The 17,237-nt window shown below is 53.1% G+C and overlaps 2 protein-coding genes across 4 annotated transcripts; both read left to right on the top strand.

Moving 5' to 3' along the window:
• The first annotated feature begins 2,621 nt into the window (after positions 1 to 2,621).
• On the top strand, positions 2,622 to 10,853 carry CLN6 (CLN6 transmembrane ER protein). Its single transcript, XM_058033761.1, has 7 exons — positions 2,622 to 2,704; positions 3,764 to 3,878; positions 4,348 to 4,446; positions 6,772 to 6,960; positions 8,354 to 8,409; positions 9,426 to 9,548; positions 10,463 to 10,853. The coding sequence occupies exons 1-7, from the start codon at positions 2,622 to 2,624 to the stop codon at positions 10,749 to 10,751; spliced, it is 954 nt and encodes a 317-aa protein (XP_057889744.1). The 3' UTR covers positions 10,752 to 10,853.
• Positions 10,854 to 12,328: 1,475 nt separating this feature from the next.
• On the top strand, positions 12,329 to 15,805 carry CALML4 (calmodulin like 4). Of its 3 annotated transcripts, XM_058033766.1 has the most exons (5): positions 12,329 to 12,415; positions 12,563 to 12,593; positions 13,832 to 13,972; positions 14,548 to 14,736; positions 15,473 to 15,805. In XM_058033766.1, exons 1-5 carry the CDS (start codon positions 12,413 to 12,415, stop codon positions 15,568 to 15,570), a joined length of 462 nt encoding a protein of 153 aa, XP_057889749.1. In that variant the 5' UTR covers positions 12,329 to 12,412; the 3' UTR covers positions 15,571 to 15,805. The 3 variants fall into 3 exon arrangements, with proteins under 3 accessions (XP_057889749.1, XP_057889751.1, XP_057889750.1); XM_058033768.1 differs by lacking the exon at positions 12,563 to 12,593 and having other exon boundaries at positions 12,338 to 12,415; XM_058033767.1 differs by lacking the exons at positions 12,329 to 12,415; positions 12,563 to 12,593 and adding an exon at positions 12,921 to 12,999.
• Positions 15,806 to 17,237: the final 1,432 nt, after the last annotated feature.

Genomic DNA, 17,237 nt, shown 5'->3' with positions numbered 1-17,237 from the left:
AGGTCACACCTTTTCACACTTTTATACGTTTTGATCCATTTCCATATTGGTGTTAATTGTCCAATTCCAGCTCCAGGTTATGCAGCCCCATCCTCCCGATTGCTCTCCTCAATTCGCTGTTGTTTGCACTTTTTGGGCCTGAAGCTGCAGCGGTGTCCTTGGTTCTAGGCCTGGAAAAGGATTGTTTTGTCTGACTGAACCATGAAGAGAACTTGGTAATAGTTTATATGAAGTTCAGTTATACACCATTGCAGTACAGAATCTGGAAAATAGGAAAGCTGAAACTTAAAGCATCAGCAGCACTGCCAGGGCACATCCCCAAAACACAATAACACAGACAACTGCTTGTGTCACCAGCTCAGCTTTTATCCTCATTTCCACTGCATGACCACTGAGCTTGGAGAATACCTGAGAGGTCACTGAGTCCCACCGTGTCACCAGCACCACATCCAGGAATTCCCTGGACACCAGCAGGGATGGGCACTCCAAACCCCCCCCAGCAACCCCTGACCACCCTTTCCATGGAAAAATTCCTCCTGATATCCAACCTAAACCTCAACTCTGGTGCAGTTTAAGAAAATGTCTTTGAATCTTCTCCCTGTTCCCTGGGAGCTGAGCCTGACCCTCCCTGGCTGCCCCCTCCTGTCAGGGAGTGTGGAGAGGGAGATTGGGTTGGGTTGGGTTGGATTAGTTGGACTGGACTGGGTTGGTTTGGACTGGTTTGGGTTAGGTTGGGTTGGATTGGGTGGACTGGGTTGGACTGGGTTGGGTTGGTTGGACTGGATTGGGTTGGGTTGGGTTGGGTTGGGTTGGGTTGGTTGGACTGGATTGGGTTGGGTTGGGCTGGAATTTGTTCATTTGGGCTGGGCTGGGCCAGGTTCAGCTGGACTGGGTCTGGCTGAGCTGGGTTTTGTTGGGTTGGGTGAGACTGGACTGACCTCGGTTGGGTTCAGCTGGGCTGGCTTGGGCTCAGTTTGGGTTTTTAAGCCAGACCCAGCACACGCAGGACCCTCACCCCTGGTTTTGGGGACCCCTTGTCACACACCTGTCACCTCAACCCCCTGCTGGGCCACCTCCCTGGCTGCTGGAGACACGAGCCACCAGCAGTAAGGGGACACCACCCCGGGCCCATCTGCTGCCCCATTGTCCTGTGGGGGATCCGGTCTCAGCCCCGTTAATTTTTAACCTGGAGTCCTGACACCGGAGCCGCGGCCCTTTGTGGGATGTGCATTATTCATGGAGCAGCAGCCGGAGCCCGGAGAGCCCAGGGGACACCAGGGGACACCAGGGGACACGAGCCAGGCCGTGGCCAGCCCTGTCTAGAGCCATGAAGCCGTGTCAGGCTCAGGGTGACAAGCAGGGTCCTGGTAAGATTAAGTGGCTCCGTTATCTTGGTGATCTCCGACACTTTTCAGAGCTATTTCCCCAGGTGTCACCCCTGTCCTGCTCGGGGAGCAGGGATGGTGTGGGGAGGGTCCCCTGCTCCTCGAGAGGGACCAAGATCTCCCTTCTGCTGCTGCTGTGAGCCCCCTCAGCTTCACTGGGACCACAATTCCAGGCAAGAATTCCTCAGTGGAACACACAGCTCCTCCCAGGGATTGTCCTGTTCCCATCCCGTGTCACACTATGCACATCCAAGGGAACGGGGACAGGGTGTGACACACGGAGCTCCCACCCAGGGGTGATGGAGCCTCCGTGCCCAGATCAAGCCCTCCTGGAGGGGTTTGGTGCCTCAAACTTTCTTCCCTGTGAGGATGGGGAGGCCCTGGCTGTGGCTGCCACATCCCTGGAAGTGTCCAAGGCCAGGTTGGACAGGATAACCGGGGATAATCCTGTGAAAACGTCCCTGCCCATAGCAGGATGCACCTCACCTTTGGATTTAGACCCAAAACTCCAAAGCCCAGCGACCACAAATTCAGCCCTGAAAGCTGCGAATCCCTCCCTGTCTGGGCGCGACCCCATCCCCATGGATTTATCCAGCCAAAACCAGGCAGCGAACAGAGCAGGGCACCCACTGCGAATAACCCAGGGCAATGGAAACTCGGGCAGAGCAGCGTGGCCAGACACCCGGAGAGCTCCAGCTCCTCATTCCCAGTGAAACCAGGGCTCGGAGCGATGGATCGGCACGGAACGCCCTGAGCGTTCCCTGCCCGGGGATGCGGGAGATTCCTGCCTGATCCCAGTCTGGGGCATTGCGGTGTGCCCCTCACAGCCGGGGTTACCCCGACCCCGCCGCTCTCCCGGTGCGTGTCCGGCAGGCCGGGCCGGGCCGGGCCAGGAGCGGGGCCGGCGCTGCCCCTGCCCGGGATCCGGGGGATTCCTCCCTGATCCCCGGGGGATTCCTCCCTGATCCCAGTCCGGAGCACTCCGGTGTGCCCCTCACAGCCGGGGTTACCGCGACCCCGCCGCTCTCCCGGTGTGTGACCGGCAGGCCGGGCCGCGCCGGGCCAGGAGCGGGGCCGGCGCTGCCCCCGCCCCGCCGGGCGGGCCCGGGGCCGCCCCCGCGCAGCCGCCGCTGCTCTGGGGCCGGGCCGGGAGCTCCCGGCAGCGGGGTCGGCCCCGGCACCGCCACAGCAGCGGCAGCGGCCCCGGGAGCGGCTCCGGGAGCCCGGGCCGGGCGGATGCAGGGCTCGGCGCGGCGCCGGCCCTTCCCGGCCGCGGCCCCGGGCTCGCCCCCGCCCGCCGGGCCGCTCTACCCGGGCAGGTGAGTGAGCGCGGCCGGGGCTCAGGAACGGGAAAATCCACCCCGGGTTCATTGGGGATCCTCACCGCATCCAACCCCCCCGGATCAGCCCGCCCCGAGCCCCCCGGGACAGCCCGGCCCCTTCCCGGGTACCACCCCCGGTGCTGCGGGGTCCGGAGCATCCCCAGGGTCGGGATCCAAAATATATCCCAGGGTTGGGGTCCGGGACATCCCCAGGGTCGGGGTCCAGGATATCCCCAGGTTCAGGGTCCGAGATGTCCCCAGGGTCGGGGTCCCCCAAGGTTCCCCCACTCAGCTTTGTCCAGGACATCCCGGCGTACCTGGGTTATCCCAGCCGATCCAGGGTTTGGCAGACTCTTCCAGGCAGCCACAGCATTCCCAGCTCATCCAGGGTACCCCATCCTCACCCTCCAGCTCTCGGTGTTTATTGAATCATCCCACAGTGGTTTGGGGTGGAAAGGACCTTAAAGATCCTGTGGGTCCAGGGCAGGGACACTTCCATGGACTTCGGACCACGGGCAGCCCAAGCTCGGGGCTGCTCCAGCTGATCCCGTTCTGGTCTGGGCACCAGGAGAGGCATTGATGCACTTTTCCTGCAGGGAGGTGAAGGTCCAGAGGTGCTGGGGGTGCATTTCAAGGAAAGGCTCCCTCGGGCTTGGATCCTCGGGGTTGGATCCTCGGCAGAGGGGGCTGGAGCAGGAGCTGAAGGTGACGCTGCATCCCGAGCATCCCATCCCGGCGCTGGAATCCCGCCGGGCAGCGCCGCATTTTCAGCCCTCAGCTCAACTCCTGGGAGTTGGGATTTTGCTTCATCATGCAAAAGTTAAAAATAGTCGCACTTAATTCAGCACTTTTCACCTTGCTGAAGAGGCCGGGAGGAGCCTCCCCACAGGGACGGGTCAGGGATGGTGACAGCCTGGTGCTCTCCTGCCCTGCCTGCTCCCCAGCTTCGTCATCCCGCAGCTCCCAGAGCCAGGGAAGCGCAGCCCCGGCGTGGGCTGACAGCTCTGCCTCCTCCCAGAGCTGCTCCAGGGCTCCGTGTCCCTCTGTCCCCTCCAGGCACGGCGCGGGGAAGGCTGAGGACACCTTCAAGACGTCCCCGTTCCACCTGGACCTGTGGTTCTACTTCACCCTGCAGAACTGGGTGCTGGATTTTGGGCGCCCCATCGCCATGGTGAGTGAGGGGACACGGCCGGGGGGTGTCCTGGAGGAGCTGAGACCACTGCCCTGCTCTGGTGGCACTGGGGCCAAGCCAGCTCCAGCCTCTGTTCCCTGTCACCTCTCCCACACCTTTGTTTCACACCTGCTCTTCCCCAGTCCTTGCCTGCATTCCAGAGTTTGGGGCTGCAGCTCCCAGGAGTGGCCATTCCATTTCAATGGAATTTTTTCGAGCTGGAAGCTGGCAGAAGGTTCAGGAGGATCTGGGAACCCCAAATCCTTTCCTTGTCCCCACAGCTTGCCAGCACCGGGCAGGGACGGGAGTGGAAATTTCCAGAGGGTGATCTTTGGGAAGTGTGCTCCAAGATGAGCTGCCCAGTGTGGTCCCTGCCAACCCTCTGAAGCCCAGCTGAGCATTCCCAAGCAATCTCAACATTTTCCCTCTGCCACGATCGCTGATGTGCTGCTCTTCCCTCTCTCCTCAGATCATCCTCCCTCTGGAATGGTTCCCTCTGAACAAACCCAGCGCTGGAGATTATTTCCACATGGCTTACAACGTTATCACCCCCTTCCTGCTGCTGAAGGTAAGCCTGGCAATGTCCAGGGGTTCCCCATTCCCACTTTTGTAAAGTTTCAGAGGTTTTGAGGGTGTTGGTTATTCCCAAATTCCTGCCAGTAAGGAAGAGTTCAGAGGATTTGTGGTGCCACCTCAATTTCCTGCATGTCCAGAGCAAATCCCCCTGGAATTCTCTCTCCAGGAGGAGTCAGAGCTGAAGGTAAACCTGGGAATGTTCAGGGGTTTTCCATTCCAGGTTTTGCAAAGGCTCAGAGGATTTTAGGATGTTGGTTATTCCCAAACTGCTTCCAGCAAGGAGGAATTTCCCACTCCAGGAGGGATTTGTGGTGCCACCTTTTAATTTCCTGCATATCCAAAGCAAATCACTTCCCCTGGAATTCTGGCCTCAGGAGGGGCCAGAGCTGTTCCCAAATGATATTTTTAGGACAATATCCACCCCTGGCTTAACAGGCAGCTGGAAGCAGAGTGGATTTTCTGAATTGTTCAGAGCTTAATCCCACTTGATCTTTGACATTGGAATTGTGGCTGGAGCTGGAATTTATCTGGTTCCAGCTGCCAACCTCTGGATCCCATGAACCATTCACGAGGTGAAACCCTGTCAGATCATTAGGAATCTTTTCCCATTAAACACTTGAGGAGAAAGCAATTATAAATCTATTTTAACCTTCATTAGCTGGGGAACTGAATTACGGCCTGAGGTGGAAATGATTCCCTCTCAATATCCCGGGAGGATTTCGGGACTGGGGGCAAAAAGGGAATATCCAGGAGGTGGGAGCTGACCTTTCCCAGGTGGTTTCTGCAGGGCTCACCCACAGGGAGATCCAGGGTGCATTTCCCTGGCCCAGGGACGTGTCCCACCCTGCTGTCCCCCCCAGGACCTTGTGCTCTCCTTGTCCTCCTGTGACGTCCGTGCCGCAGCTCCAGGGGAAGGGAAAGCTAAGCCTCCAAATTAAACCCAAATAAGGTCAAAATTAAACACAAATAAGGAGCTTTTCCCTGCCTGGGGAGGGCTGCAAAGCTGATTTAGGGAGGGGGGGGGGCCCTGGCTGATCCCAGAGCTGACCCAGCCAAAGCTGGAAAACTCCTGGGGCTGGGATCTGCCTTGGGAGCTCTTCCTGCTGTGCAAGGTGAGCGTGGAGCTGCATCCCAAAATTCCTGCTGCTGTTCCAAGGCTTGTCCTGGACCCTGAGCCAGCCTCAGGTGCTCGAGATGGGGCAGGGAGGGAGCCCAGCACTGAAAGTGGTGCCCAAAAATTGCCCCAAGTGGTTTTGTGGCTCCTCCTGGCTGTGGGGTCAAACTGTGGGGGCTGAGTCCCATTCCATGGGGAAGGAAGGGAACAGGACCCCAAAATGTTCACCTGGGGGATCCTGAAGCTCTCTGTGGAGCTGAGTCCCATTCCATGGGGAAGAAAGGGAACAGAACCCCAAAATGTTCACCTGGGGGATCCTGAAGCTCTCTGTGGAGCTGAGTCCCATTCCATGGGGAAGAAAGGGAACAGGACCCCAAAATGTTCACCTGGGGGATCCTGAAGTGTCCAGACGGGGTGGGAAGCATGAGGAGCTCTGTGCTGGAGGCTCTGCTGCCACTGGAGGGCACATCCAACCTCCCAGTCCTCTCCAGAGGTAGGAGAACCACGGCCTTTTGATGAGGAAACCCTCGTTAACCCTCGCAAACCAAACGAAATCTTGGGGTTGAATGCAACAGAAACCCCTTTAAATTATCCTAAGCCAGGACAGGTTGTTACATCTTTGAGAAAAAGGGATTGGCTGAGTTTATACCTTTAAAACCTAAGGTCCTTAAAACCTAAAGGCCAGTGCTGAAAACCAGGCTGTAACCCTTGATTTGAAGCACCCTGGCAGAATGACAACATTTGTCTTGGAATATTTAGCTTGGGTCCATTTAAAATTGCACTTAATGCCATTTCTGATTCCTATCCCAATAAACCAAGGCTATCTGTTGCTGTTATGACATGAAACTCTTGGGATCTGTTGTAGTAGCAACTTTCAGTGCAAGGCAGAGTGCCTGGAATTGGATTTTGGTGAGACGCAGGTGCCTTACCTGCAGAAGGCAATCCATTCTCTTCAGCACAGCCCAACTCATCAGCTCCTGGTGCTAAAAACACAAAACCTGTGCCTTTGACCCCAATATGAGGTCAGTCAGGAGTTGGACTTGATGATTTTTTTGGGTCCCTTCAAGCTCAGGACATTGTGGGATTTTTGGTGATGAATTTCTGAGCGCTCTGCAAAAAAACCCCCCAAAACCCAGCGAGGGCAGGAGCTGCCATGTCCTGCTGCTCCTCCTCCTCATCCTCCCACCCTCCCTGTGCCTGCAGCTCATCGAGAGGTCCCCCAAGACCCTGCCCAGGTCCATGGTCTACGTCAGCATCATCACCTTCGTGATGGGCGCCAGCATCCACCTGGTGGGAGACTCGGTGAACCACCGGCTGATCTTCAGCGGGTACCAGCACCACCTGTCTGTCAGGGAGAACCCCATCATCAGGAACCTCAAACCCGAGACCCTGGTGAGGGCTGAGCAGGGATCTGAGACCTGAATTTGTAAATGGGAAAGGAAACTCAAACCCTGGGACCTTGGTGAGGGCTGAACTGGGCTCTGGAGCCTGAATTTGTAAATGGTAAAAGAAACTCAAACCTGAGACCCTGGTGAGGGCTGAGGGGGGTTTGTAAAATCTGGGTTTGTAAATTCTGGATTTGTAAGTGGTAAAGGAAACTCAAACCCGAGACCCTGGTGAGGGCTGAGCAGGGATCTGAGACCTGAATTTGTAAATGGGAAAGGAAACTCAAACCTGGGACCTTGGTGAGGGCTGAGCGGGGTCTGTAAAATCTGAATTGATAAATGATAAAGGAACCTCAAACCTGAGACCCTGGTGAGGGCTGAGCAGGGATCTGAGACCTGAATTTGTAAATGGGAAAGGAAACTCAAACCCTGGGACCTTGGTGAGGGCTGAACTGGGCTCTGGAGCCTGAATTTGTAAATGGTAAAAGAAACTCAAACCTGAGACCCTGGTGAGAGCTGAGGGGGGTTTGTAAAATCTGGGTTTGTAAATTCTGGATTTGTAAGTGGTAAAGGAAACTCAAACCTGAGACCCTGGTGAGGGCTGAGCGGGGTCTGTAAAATCTGAATTGATAAATGATAAAGGAACCTCAAACCTGAGACCCTGGTGAGAGCTCAGCCACGATTTGAAAACTGAATTTGTAAATTATAAAGGAACCTCAAACCTGGCTCAGCTGGGCTCTGAAATCTGAATTTGTAAAAGATAAAGGAACCTCAAACCTGGCTCAGCTGGGCTCTGAGTTCATAAATGGTAAAGGAACCTTAAACCCAAGACCTTGGTGAGAGGCTGAGCTGGGTTTTAAAAATCTGAATTTACAAATTATGAAGGGACCTCAAACTCAAGACCCTGGTGAGGGGGTGAGCTGGGTTCTGAAATCTGAATTTATAAATTGTAAAGGAACCTCAAGACAGAGATTTTGGTAAGGGGTTGAGCTGGGTTTGTAAAATCTGAATTTGTAAATGATAAAGGAACCTTCACCCTGAGACTCCGGTAAGGAACTGAGCTGAGCTCAAGCATTTCTAAAATCTGAATTCAGAAGTGACTCTGGTAAGAGACTGAGGTGGCTTCTAAAATCTGAGTTTATAAATGATAAAGGAACCTCAAACCTGAGACTCTGGTAAGGAGCTGAGCTGGGCTCAAGCATTTCTAAAATCTGAATTTATGAATGACCTGGGTGAGGGGCCGAGCTGGGCTCAGGCATTTCTGAAATCTGGATTTATGAATGACCTGGGTGAGGGGCCGAGCTGGGCTCAGGCATTTCTGAAATCTGAATTTATGAATGATGAAGCTGTTTGGGATTAACTCATTTGCTAACTGGGATTCTCCCCGTGTCCTGCCACAGATCGATTCCTTCGAGCTGCTCTACTACTACGACGAGTATTTGGGGCACTCCATGTGGTGAGTGATGCCAGCAGGCCCACAGCTCATGGGATGGCACAGGGGGAAGGGCAGGGCTTAAAGTGGTATAAAATAACCCCGAGCCAGAGCTGGCTGGGGATAATGATCTGCTGGCCAGGCCTGGATTAGGATTAGGATCCAGATTAGGGGGGGATCTGGCAATCGCTGGAAAATCCCCTCTGCTCAGGGGTATTTTGGGATTGGAGGGACAGAGGAACAGCTTGTCCTTCCAGGGGGACAGGAGGTTCCTCCTCCAGCACCCCCAGATGTGCCCCAAACACCCCAAACATCCCCAACACCACAAATACCCCAAACACCCCAAACACCCCAAATATCCCAAACATTCCCAACACTCCAAATATCCCAAATACCCCAAACATCCCCAACACCCCAAACACCCCAAATATCCCAAACATCCCCAACACTCCAAATACCCCAAACACCCCAAATATCCCAAAATACCCCAAACATCCCAAGAGGAGGGCCTGGCTAGACCTGGATCCACTCCAGGTGATCCTGGGGAAATCTCTTCTGGCTGATTTGGGGTTCCTGGAGTGCTGGGAAGGAGCAAACCCCATCCTTTGGAGCCCTTTAAAAGGAAGAAGAGTTCTGGAGGTTTTAGGAATCCTGATCTATATCCCAGGAGCACAGGAGCCTGGGAATGCCCTGCTGGAATTGTCCAAGGCAGATGGAACCTAGCTTTGCCTTCATCAGCAAATCCAGGCTTTTCCTGCCCCAGGCTGGGAATTCTCTGGATCTGCAGAGCCCAGGACAAGCCCAGCCCCTTCTGTGCCCTGGGGAGGCAGCAGGAATCCCTGAGCAGGGAATCCCACAACAAGGAACCCCACAGCTACAGGAATCCCTGAGCAGGGAATCCCACAGCAGCAGGAGGAATCCCACAGCTGCTCCTTCCCCAGGCTCAGCACAGGGGCAGCTCCGGGTGTGGGGTGGATCTGGGCGAGTTCCAGTCCCTTGCAGGCTCCCTCCCAGCTCTGGGAGTTGCTGTTTTTTTCCAGGTACATCCCGTTTTTCCTGATCCTGTTCATTTATTTCACCGGGTGCTTCACGCCCGCGGCGGGGCAGAGCCGGATGCCCCTGGCTGCCCTGCTCCTGGTGGGGCCCAGCAGCCTCTACTACTGGTGAGTGCCTCGGGCTGGGAGGGCATTCCTCAGGAATACCCAGGAATGTTCCAGGAATACTCCAGGAAGAGCTGCTCCATTCCCCAGGGCTCCCCAGGGCAGCTTTTGCTCTGCGGAATGCTCCCCCTGTGATCCCAGGATCAAAACTGATCCCAGATAAGCTGGGAATGCTCTCCCTGTGATCCCAGGATCCCACTGATCCCAAAAAAGCTGGGAACGCTCCCCCTGTGATCCCAGGATCAAAACTGATCCCAAAAGAGCTGGGAACGCTCTCCCTGTGATCCCAGGATGAAAACTGATCCCAGATAAGCTGGGAATGCTCCCCCTGTGATCCCAGGATCAAAACTGATCCCAGAACAGCCTGGAATGTTCTCCCAGTGATCCCAGAAAATCTGGGAATACTTTCCCTGTGATCCCAGGATCACCCTGGATTCCAGAACAGCTGGGAATGCTCTCCCTGTGATTACTAGGATCAAAACTGATCCCATAAAAGCTGGGAATGCTCTCCCTGTGGGTTCTGTGATCATTAGTAATCCCAAAGCAGCTGGGAATTCTCTCCCTGTGATCCCAGGATCCCAGAAAAGCTGGGAATGCTCTGCCTGCATCCCAGGATCAAAACTGATCCACGAAAAGCTGGGAATGCTTTCCCCATGATCCCAAGATCACCATTGCTCCCATAACAGCTGGGAATGCTCTCTGTGTGATCCCAGGACCAAAATAATCCCAAAAAAGCTGGGAATGCTTTCCCTGTGATCCCAGGATACCACTGATCCCAGCAAAGCTGGGAATGCTCTCCCTGTGAATCCCAAAAGAGCTGGGAATGCTCTTCCTGCAATCCCAGGATCAAAACTGATCCCAGAGGGGCTGGGAATGCTCTCCCAGCAGCCCGGGATCCCCAGGAATTGTCCCCGCAGGTACCTGGTGACCGAGGGCCAGATCTTCATCCTCTACATCTTCACCTTCTTCGCCATGATGGCGCTGGTGATGCACCAGCGGCGCAAGGGGCTGGTGCTGGACAGCAACGGGCTCTTCCTCTTCCTCTCCTTCATCATCACCCTGCTCCTCATCGCCGCCTGGGTGGGCTGGCTCTGGAATGACAAAATCCTGCGGAAAAAGTACCCGGGGGTGATTTACATCCCCGAGCCCTGGGCCTTCTACACCCTGCACATGAACAACCTGCACGCAGCCAAGGACGCTTTCTAAGCTTTTGGTATTTTTGAGGGGGGGGGGAAAAGAAAAAAAAAGAGAAGAAATCTAGTTTTTCTAATGTAGATTCATGTGTTTCCAATAAATTCCTGAGTGGTGGTGGCTGTGTGGTGATTACCGCTGGCTGGGGAGGGGATTAATTAAAATGAATTAACTCGCTCTCACTGGTGAGCATAGGAATGGGGCAGGAGAGGGCAATTCCCACAAACAGCCCCAAAATCCATCAGGAAGGGGGGAAACTCCTGGGGTCTGTGCACCAGCACTGCCAGCTCTCACAAATGGCAAATTCCCCACAAACAGCCCCAAAATCCATCAGGAAGGAGGGAAACTCCTGGGGTCTGTGCACCAGCACTGCCAGCTCTCACAAATGGCAAATTCCCCACAAACAGCCCCAAAATCCATCAGGAAGGGGGGAAACTCCAGGGGTCTGTGCACCAACACCAGAAGCTCTCACTCATACTTAAGAATCCTTCAGAACTCCCCACAAAGCAACCCAAAATCCTTCAGGAAGGATGGAGACTCCAGGGATCTCTGCCCCAGCACCTTCAGCTCACACAAAAGGGGAAATTCCCCACAAACAGCCCCAAAATCTATCGGGAAGGGGAGATCTCCCAGGATCTCTGCCCCAGCACCTTCAGCTCTCACTCAGGGGGTTGGAATTCCTCAGAATTCCTCAGAATTCCCCCAAACCAGCCCGAAAGGGGAGCCAGGGCTGAGCAGCTCCGGCGGCCCCGGGGATGCAGCTCCAGCTCCAGGGCTGGGAGGAGGAAATCTGCAGGTGAAATTTGGGATAAAACCAGAGCCCTTCCCTACAAACCCTCCTGCAGATCCAGAAATCCCCGTCAGCCTTCTCCAGAGCCCCCAGCCCTTCCCTTTTGGGTTTTGGAATTTTCTGATTTTTTTTTTTCAATTTAAGAATTTTTTGATTTTTAAAATTTATTTTGGAACTTTGGAATTTTTTTTTTTTTCAATTTTGGAATTTCTTCGCGTTTTGGAATTTTTTGGATTTTTTGAATTTTTGGATTTTTTTATTTGGGAATTTTGGAATTTTTGGATTTTTCTATTTTGGAATTTTGGTGGGTTTTTTTTAATTTTAGAAATTTTGGATTTTTTGAATTTTTGGATTTTTTTTATTTGGGAATAATTTTTGGAATTTTGGATTTTGGAATATCTTCATTTTGTATTTTTTTGCATTTTTTTATTTTAGAATTTTAGCAATTTTTAATTTTTTTTAATTTTGGAATTCTTTTGAATTTTGGAATTTTTTTTTTAATTTTTGGATTAGCTTTTTTTTTTAATTTGGCAATTTTCGGAATTTTGGAATATTTTTATTTCGGAATTTTTAGATTTTTACATCCTCCTCTCCCAGCAGCCAAGCTCAGTGCCAGGTGCGCTTCTTTGGGATGATCCAACCCGCGGTTTTGGGGCCCCGGAGAGCCGCAAATCCCCGTCCCAAAGCGGCTGGGAAATGTTTTTTCCCGGCAGGAGCAGGAACAGGAGCAGAGCGGAGCGGGCTCAGCCCCGTAGCCATGGCAGCGGGTATTTATTACAGCCTCCGCCCGCCCGGCCGCACTTTGGCCCCGAATAAAGCACAAAAGTGCCCGCAGCCGCCTCCGCTCCCGCCGGGACCCCAAATCCCAGGAATTGGCCCCAAAACCATGGTGAGTGACGCGGGCGGGCCCCGCCGGGCCCCTCTGCGCCCCCAAATCTCATTTTAAAGCTCCTCCTTTTGTGTTTTTTGTTTTGTTTTGTTTTTGTTTTTTTTGGTTTGTTTGTTTTTGTTTTTTTCCTCTCCGTTCCTGCTCCAGGCAAAGTTTCTGTCCCAGGATCAAATTAATGGTAGGTATGAGTTTGTTCCGCTTCGGGCGTTAATTAGCGAGATTCAGTTTAGATTTATATAAAAAATGACGTTTTTCCCCCAAAGCGTCTCGGTGTGGGCTCGCTGTCCCTCAGTCCCGGATCGGCTGCCTGGGAAAACAGGGAAATCTCCCAAATTCCAGGGAAATTCCGCAGGGCAGGAGCAGCCGGCAGGGGAGCGCCCGGTGCCCATCCCCAGGAAAACACCCGGGAATTCCGGGGTTCAGTCCCGTCCTGGGGCTCGGGAGGAGGAGGAGGAAGGAGGAGGAAGAAGAGGAGGAGGAGGAGGAAGGAGGCGGCGCAGGGGATCCGAATTCCCGCTGGGAAAGCGGAACCGCGCCCGGGGCTGGGATTGCTCCGGGAACGGCCGAAGGAAGCTGAAATAAGGGTATTAATGAGAGCATTAATGAGAGTATTAATGGGAGTATTATTGCAAATCTGATCAGCTCCGCCGAGGGATCGGCGAGCGGAGGAGGCGGCCGGGCCAGGGGAGGCCACGGCGCCCACGGGCGGCCCCGGAGCATCCCCGGGACAGCAGCAGCGAGGGCTGGGGACAGAGGGGACAAGGACGGGGGTGGCACCAGCCCAGGCGGGGTTTCTGCAGCCGGAGGGAGCCGGGAGAGAGCCCGGCCGGATCTGGGTCAGCTGCAGCCGGGCGGAGCTGCGGGAGAGCGGGGAGAACTCGGCAGCTTTCACCTCCAAAATATTCCATCTCCAAAATATTCCGCCACCAACACCCTCCAGCATCCTCCTCTCCATCATCCTCTCCTCTCCTCCTTCCTTTTCCTTCTTCAGTTTGCTTCTTCTTTCGTTTCCTTCTTCCCCTCCTTCCTCTTTTCCCTCTACTTTCTGTCCTTCCTCTTTTTCTTCTTCCTCCTCTCCTCTTTTTTCCTCCTCTTCCTCCATCTTCCTCCCCCTCCCTCCTTCAGCCTCCTCCGTCCCTCTCTCACCCACCAATGCAGAAAAATCACTTTTAACCAAACCCCTGCCCTTTCCCAGCCCTTTTCCCCTCCCCTCGGCGCTTCCTCAGCCCGAGGGCCCCAATTAGCGCCGCTCGGGGTTTTAATTGCCCGTCACTCCCCCCGGTTCCGCCCCGTGCCCATCGCCCCGCTGGAAAGGCGACACCCCGGGGCCGACACCGGATCCCGGCTGGAATCCTGCCCGGCCCGGCCCGGCCTCAATGGGATCCTGCGGCTGACCCAGCTTTGGTTCTTAATTAGAGTTCAAGGAATGTTTTTCCCTGTACGACAAGAAACAAAAAGGGAAGATCAAAGCGTCGGACCTGCTGGCAGTGATGCGGTGCCTGGGAGCCAGCCCCACGCCCGGAGAGGTGCAGAGACACCTGCAGCTGCACAGGATCGGTGAGCCGCCTGCACAGCCACCACAACGGGGATCAAACGTGCAAAAATCCCCTTTTCCTGGAGCTGGGATATTCCGGGAGGGAGCATCCACCCGGAGCAGTCTCCAGAAAGCTGTTGTGATGTGTTAAATCCAGCCCACAAATCAAAACAGCGCCATTAAAATCCCTAAAAAAGCAGGAGACAAACATTTAATATGGATTTGGAGGGGGGAAGGAGACTGTCCAGGCCAACCAGCAGAGGTGGAAGAGCACAGAAAGATGTTCAGCTGAAGATCTGTGGGAAAAACAAAGCACAAAACCCAAGGAATTGTGAGATCAGGTGTGTGGGGGGATTAAAAATTCAGGATTTGAGTTCAGAGCACAAATTGAACAGAGTTATAAATGGGATTTTAGGAGAAAAAAAAAATCCCATTTTTTAGGGATTCTGTTTCAGGAGAAAGTTGTGACGTGCCCTGATCCAGATCAGGGAAAGGAAACCCCAGGAAAGGGAACTGGTAGAAGATGAGGGGGATGTTTAGCCCTGGATCCAGCCCCCAAACGGAGCCGTTCCCAGAGGCTCTGCCCTTCCTCTCCCAGACAGGAACGCAGAGCTGGACTTCTCCACCTTCCTGAACATCATGTACAGGCAGATGAAGCAGGAGGAGCCCGAGGAGGAGATCCTGAGAGCCCTGGCCATGATTGACCGGCAGAAGCGAGGAGTGATCGCCGTGCCCGAGCTGCGCGCCAAGCTCACCCGGCTGGGGGAGAAGCTCTCCGAGGAGGAAGGTACCTGCAATTCCCTCGGGGACCAAATTCCTCTTTTCCCTTTCCTTTCCTCTTCTCCCTTTCCTTTCCCTTTTTCCTTCCCCTTTCCTTTTTCCTTCCCCTTTCCTTTTTCCTTCCCCTTTCCTTTTTCCTTCCCCTTTCCTTTCTTCTTCCTCTCCTCTCCTCTCCTCTCCTCTCCTCTCCTCTCCTCTCCTCTCCTCTCCTCTCCTCTCCTCTCCTCTCCTCTCCTCTCCTCTCCTCTCCTCTCCTCTCCTCTCCTCTCCTCTCCTCTCCTCTCCTCTCCTCTCCTCTCCTCTCCCTTTTCCTTCATCTTCTCCCTCTTTCTTTTCTCTCTTCTCTTTTTTCCTCTTCCTCCTCTGCAGCAGCCTCTGGGATGAGGACGGGCCTGTGCCAGCAGGAGACACCGAAGTAAAAACAGGCAAAAATCCCAAACCCCTCCAGTTTGTCAGAAATTTGGCTCAGAGTGGCACAATAAACCCAAAAGCCCATCTGGACTAAATCTGCGGGGGTTTTTTTCCCCCCTGTGGAACTCAAAAAGATGTATATTCCTGCTGCAGAGAATTTTACATGCAATTAAAATCCAGGTGCTGATTGGTGCCAGTGTGAAACTCTCACCTGATCCCAGAGGTGATTGCCAACAAAACCCCCAAACCCCAAACGCTGCAGTGCTGCTTTCCTTCTGAACACCCCAACACCTCCAAATATCGCATCCCAGTGATATTTTCCCATTTTTCAGTGGATGACCTGCTGAAAGAAGCCAAAGTGGGGCCAAATGGAACCATCAAATACGAGGAATTTGTGCGCCACATTTGCCTTCCCTCGGTCGACTACTGAAACCCAGAGTGGGCTTTGCTAAGAGCAGCACCTGCAGGGTTTCTATTTCTATTTTTCCCACTTTTAGTCAGACTCGGGAACCATCAGTTGCCTTTCAAAACCTGATTTTGCCTTCATTTAGTGCTGACATTTCCACGGGTTCCCCCCTGATTCCTGGAAAAACAAGAAATATTATTATATATATCTGTTATTATAGCAATAATAACTGTTATTGAAATAAACTGAGTGTGACAACACGTGTCAAGCTGTAAAAAAAAAAAATCATTTTAAAAAGCATTTAAATGTTGGGGATGTGGCAGAAGGAACTCATGGTCGAGGTCTCCTGGTTCTCCAAGAGTCAGCACAGCCCAGCAGGTGTTTGGTGTCTCCACAAAGAAAAAACAGGGAAAAAGGAAAAGCAGGGCCAGGAAAATTCCCATTTTTCACACCAGGAAAAACTCCCCAGGAAAATTCCCTTTTTCCACACCAAGAAAAACCTCCTCAGGAAAATTCCCTTTTTCCACACCAGGAAAACCTCCCCATCTCCAGACAGATGAAGCCCCCTCTGATCCTTATTTTCCAGGCTGATTAAACCCCCCCCAGGAAAACCCTCTGTTCCCACTTTTCCCCCCTCAGGAAACACAGAATAACCGAATGCTTTTTATTACATTGAAGGATTTCTACAGGAACAGGGAACATTCAAAAGGTAAACCAGGGGTTGGTTTGGTTTTTTTTCTTTTTTTCCAATGCATATAATAAATATTTTCACTCGGTACTTTTATACAAACTGACATTGGGCTACTGTACATTTGTAAATCCATGGATTGGTTTGGCATGCCCTAAGGAAAACGAAGAGAAAAGGTTTAAGGCAATGGATGAGAGCTTTCCATTCATGGAATTCATGGTCATTTTCATATTGTCCTCATTTACACTTTTTCCCTTTTGTTAATTCATGAACAGCAGCACTTTTGGGGACCACCAGTGATCTTCCCTTGTTAGAAATCTAAGTTCTGTTTAAAAAAAAATAAAATAAACTAAAATCACACTGCTAAACCAAAATTTTTCCCACTAAAATGAACTTCAAACCCTGAAATGCTCAATTGCAACAAAGAATGAATTTCCACCACGTTCTCCTCACACTCCTGGAGAATCCCAGGAACTCTTGGACCATCCCAGCTGTGGAATCCTCCAGGGAGAGGAAGGGGAATTGCTGCTCCATCCCTCTGGAGGGGCTCTGGGATGGCTCAGGGGGAATTTCCAGCTGCCAAAGGATGGGACAGGGACACATGTGCACATCCCAGGTGTGTGTGACACATGTGTGCACATCCCAGGTGTGAGTGTGAGAGCGTGACACAAGTGTGTGACGTGTGTGCACACCCCAAATGTGTGTGTGTGCATGTCTGACATGTGTGCCCATTCCAGGTGTGAGAGTGTGACACACGTGTCACATCCCAAATGTGTTGTGTGCATGTCTGACACGTGTGCACATCCCAAACGTGTGTGAATGTCCCAGACACCTGTGTGCACGTCCCAAACCTGAGTGTGTGTGTGTGTGTGTGTGACACACATATGCACACCCCAAACATGTGTGGATGTCCCAGAGATGTGTGAACGTCCCTCACACACCCCACACAGGTGTGTGCATGTCCCACAGATGGCTGCACATCCCACAGGTGTGCACATCCCAC

Source organism: Melospiza georgiana, chromosome 13 (assembly GCF_028018845.1).
Source record: "Melospiza georgiana isolate bMelGeo1 chromosome 13, bMelGeo1.pri, whole genome shotgun sequence".
In the NCBI taxonomy this organism is placed as follows: domain Eukaryota; kingdom Metazoa; phylum Chordata; class Aves; order Passeriformes; family Passerellidae; genus Melospiza; species Melospiza georgiana.
The sequence above is the reverse complement of the archived record's forward strand: the minus strand, read 5'-3'. Positions and strand labels throughout refer to the sequence as shown.

What these genes read in the sequence shown, in the direction of transcription:
- CLN6 (XM_058033761.1), top strand. Translation starts at nt 2,622, where the DNA reads ATGCAGGGCTCGGCGCGGCGCCGGCCCTTCCCGGCCGCGGCCCCGGGC. An exon ending in CCCCCTTCCTGCTGCTGAAG is followed by an intron (nt 4,447 to 6,771) that starts GTAAGCCTGGCA and finishes CTGTGCCTGCAG; the next exon opens with CTCATCGAGAGGTCCCCCAA. An exon ending in TATTTGGGGCACTCCATGTG is followed by an intron (nt 8,410 to 9,425) that starts GTGAGTGATGCC and finishes GTTTTTTTCCAG; the next exon opens with GTACATCCCGTTTTTCCTGA.
- CALML4 (XM_058033766.1), top strand. An exon ending in GTCCCAGGATCAAATTAATG is followed by an intron (nt 12,594 to 13,831) that starts GTAGGTATGAGT and finishes GTTCTTAATTAG; the next exon opens with AGTTCAAGGAATGTTTTTCC. An exon ending in GAAGCTCTCCGAGGAGGAAG is followed by an intron (nt 14,737 to 15,472) that starts GTACCTGCAATT and finishes CCCATTTTTCAG; the next exon opens with TGGATGACCTGCTGAAAGAA.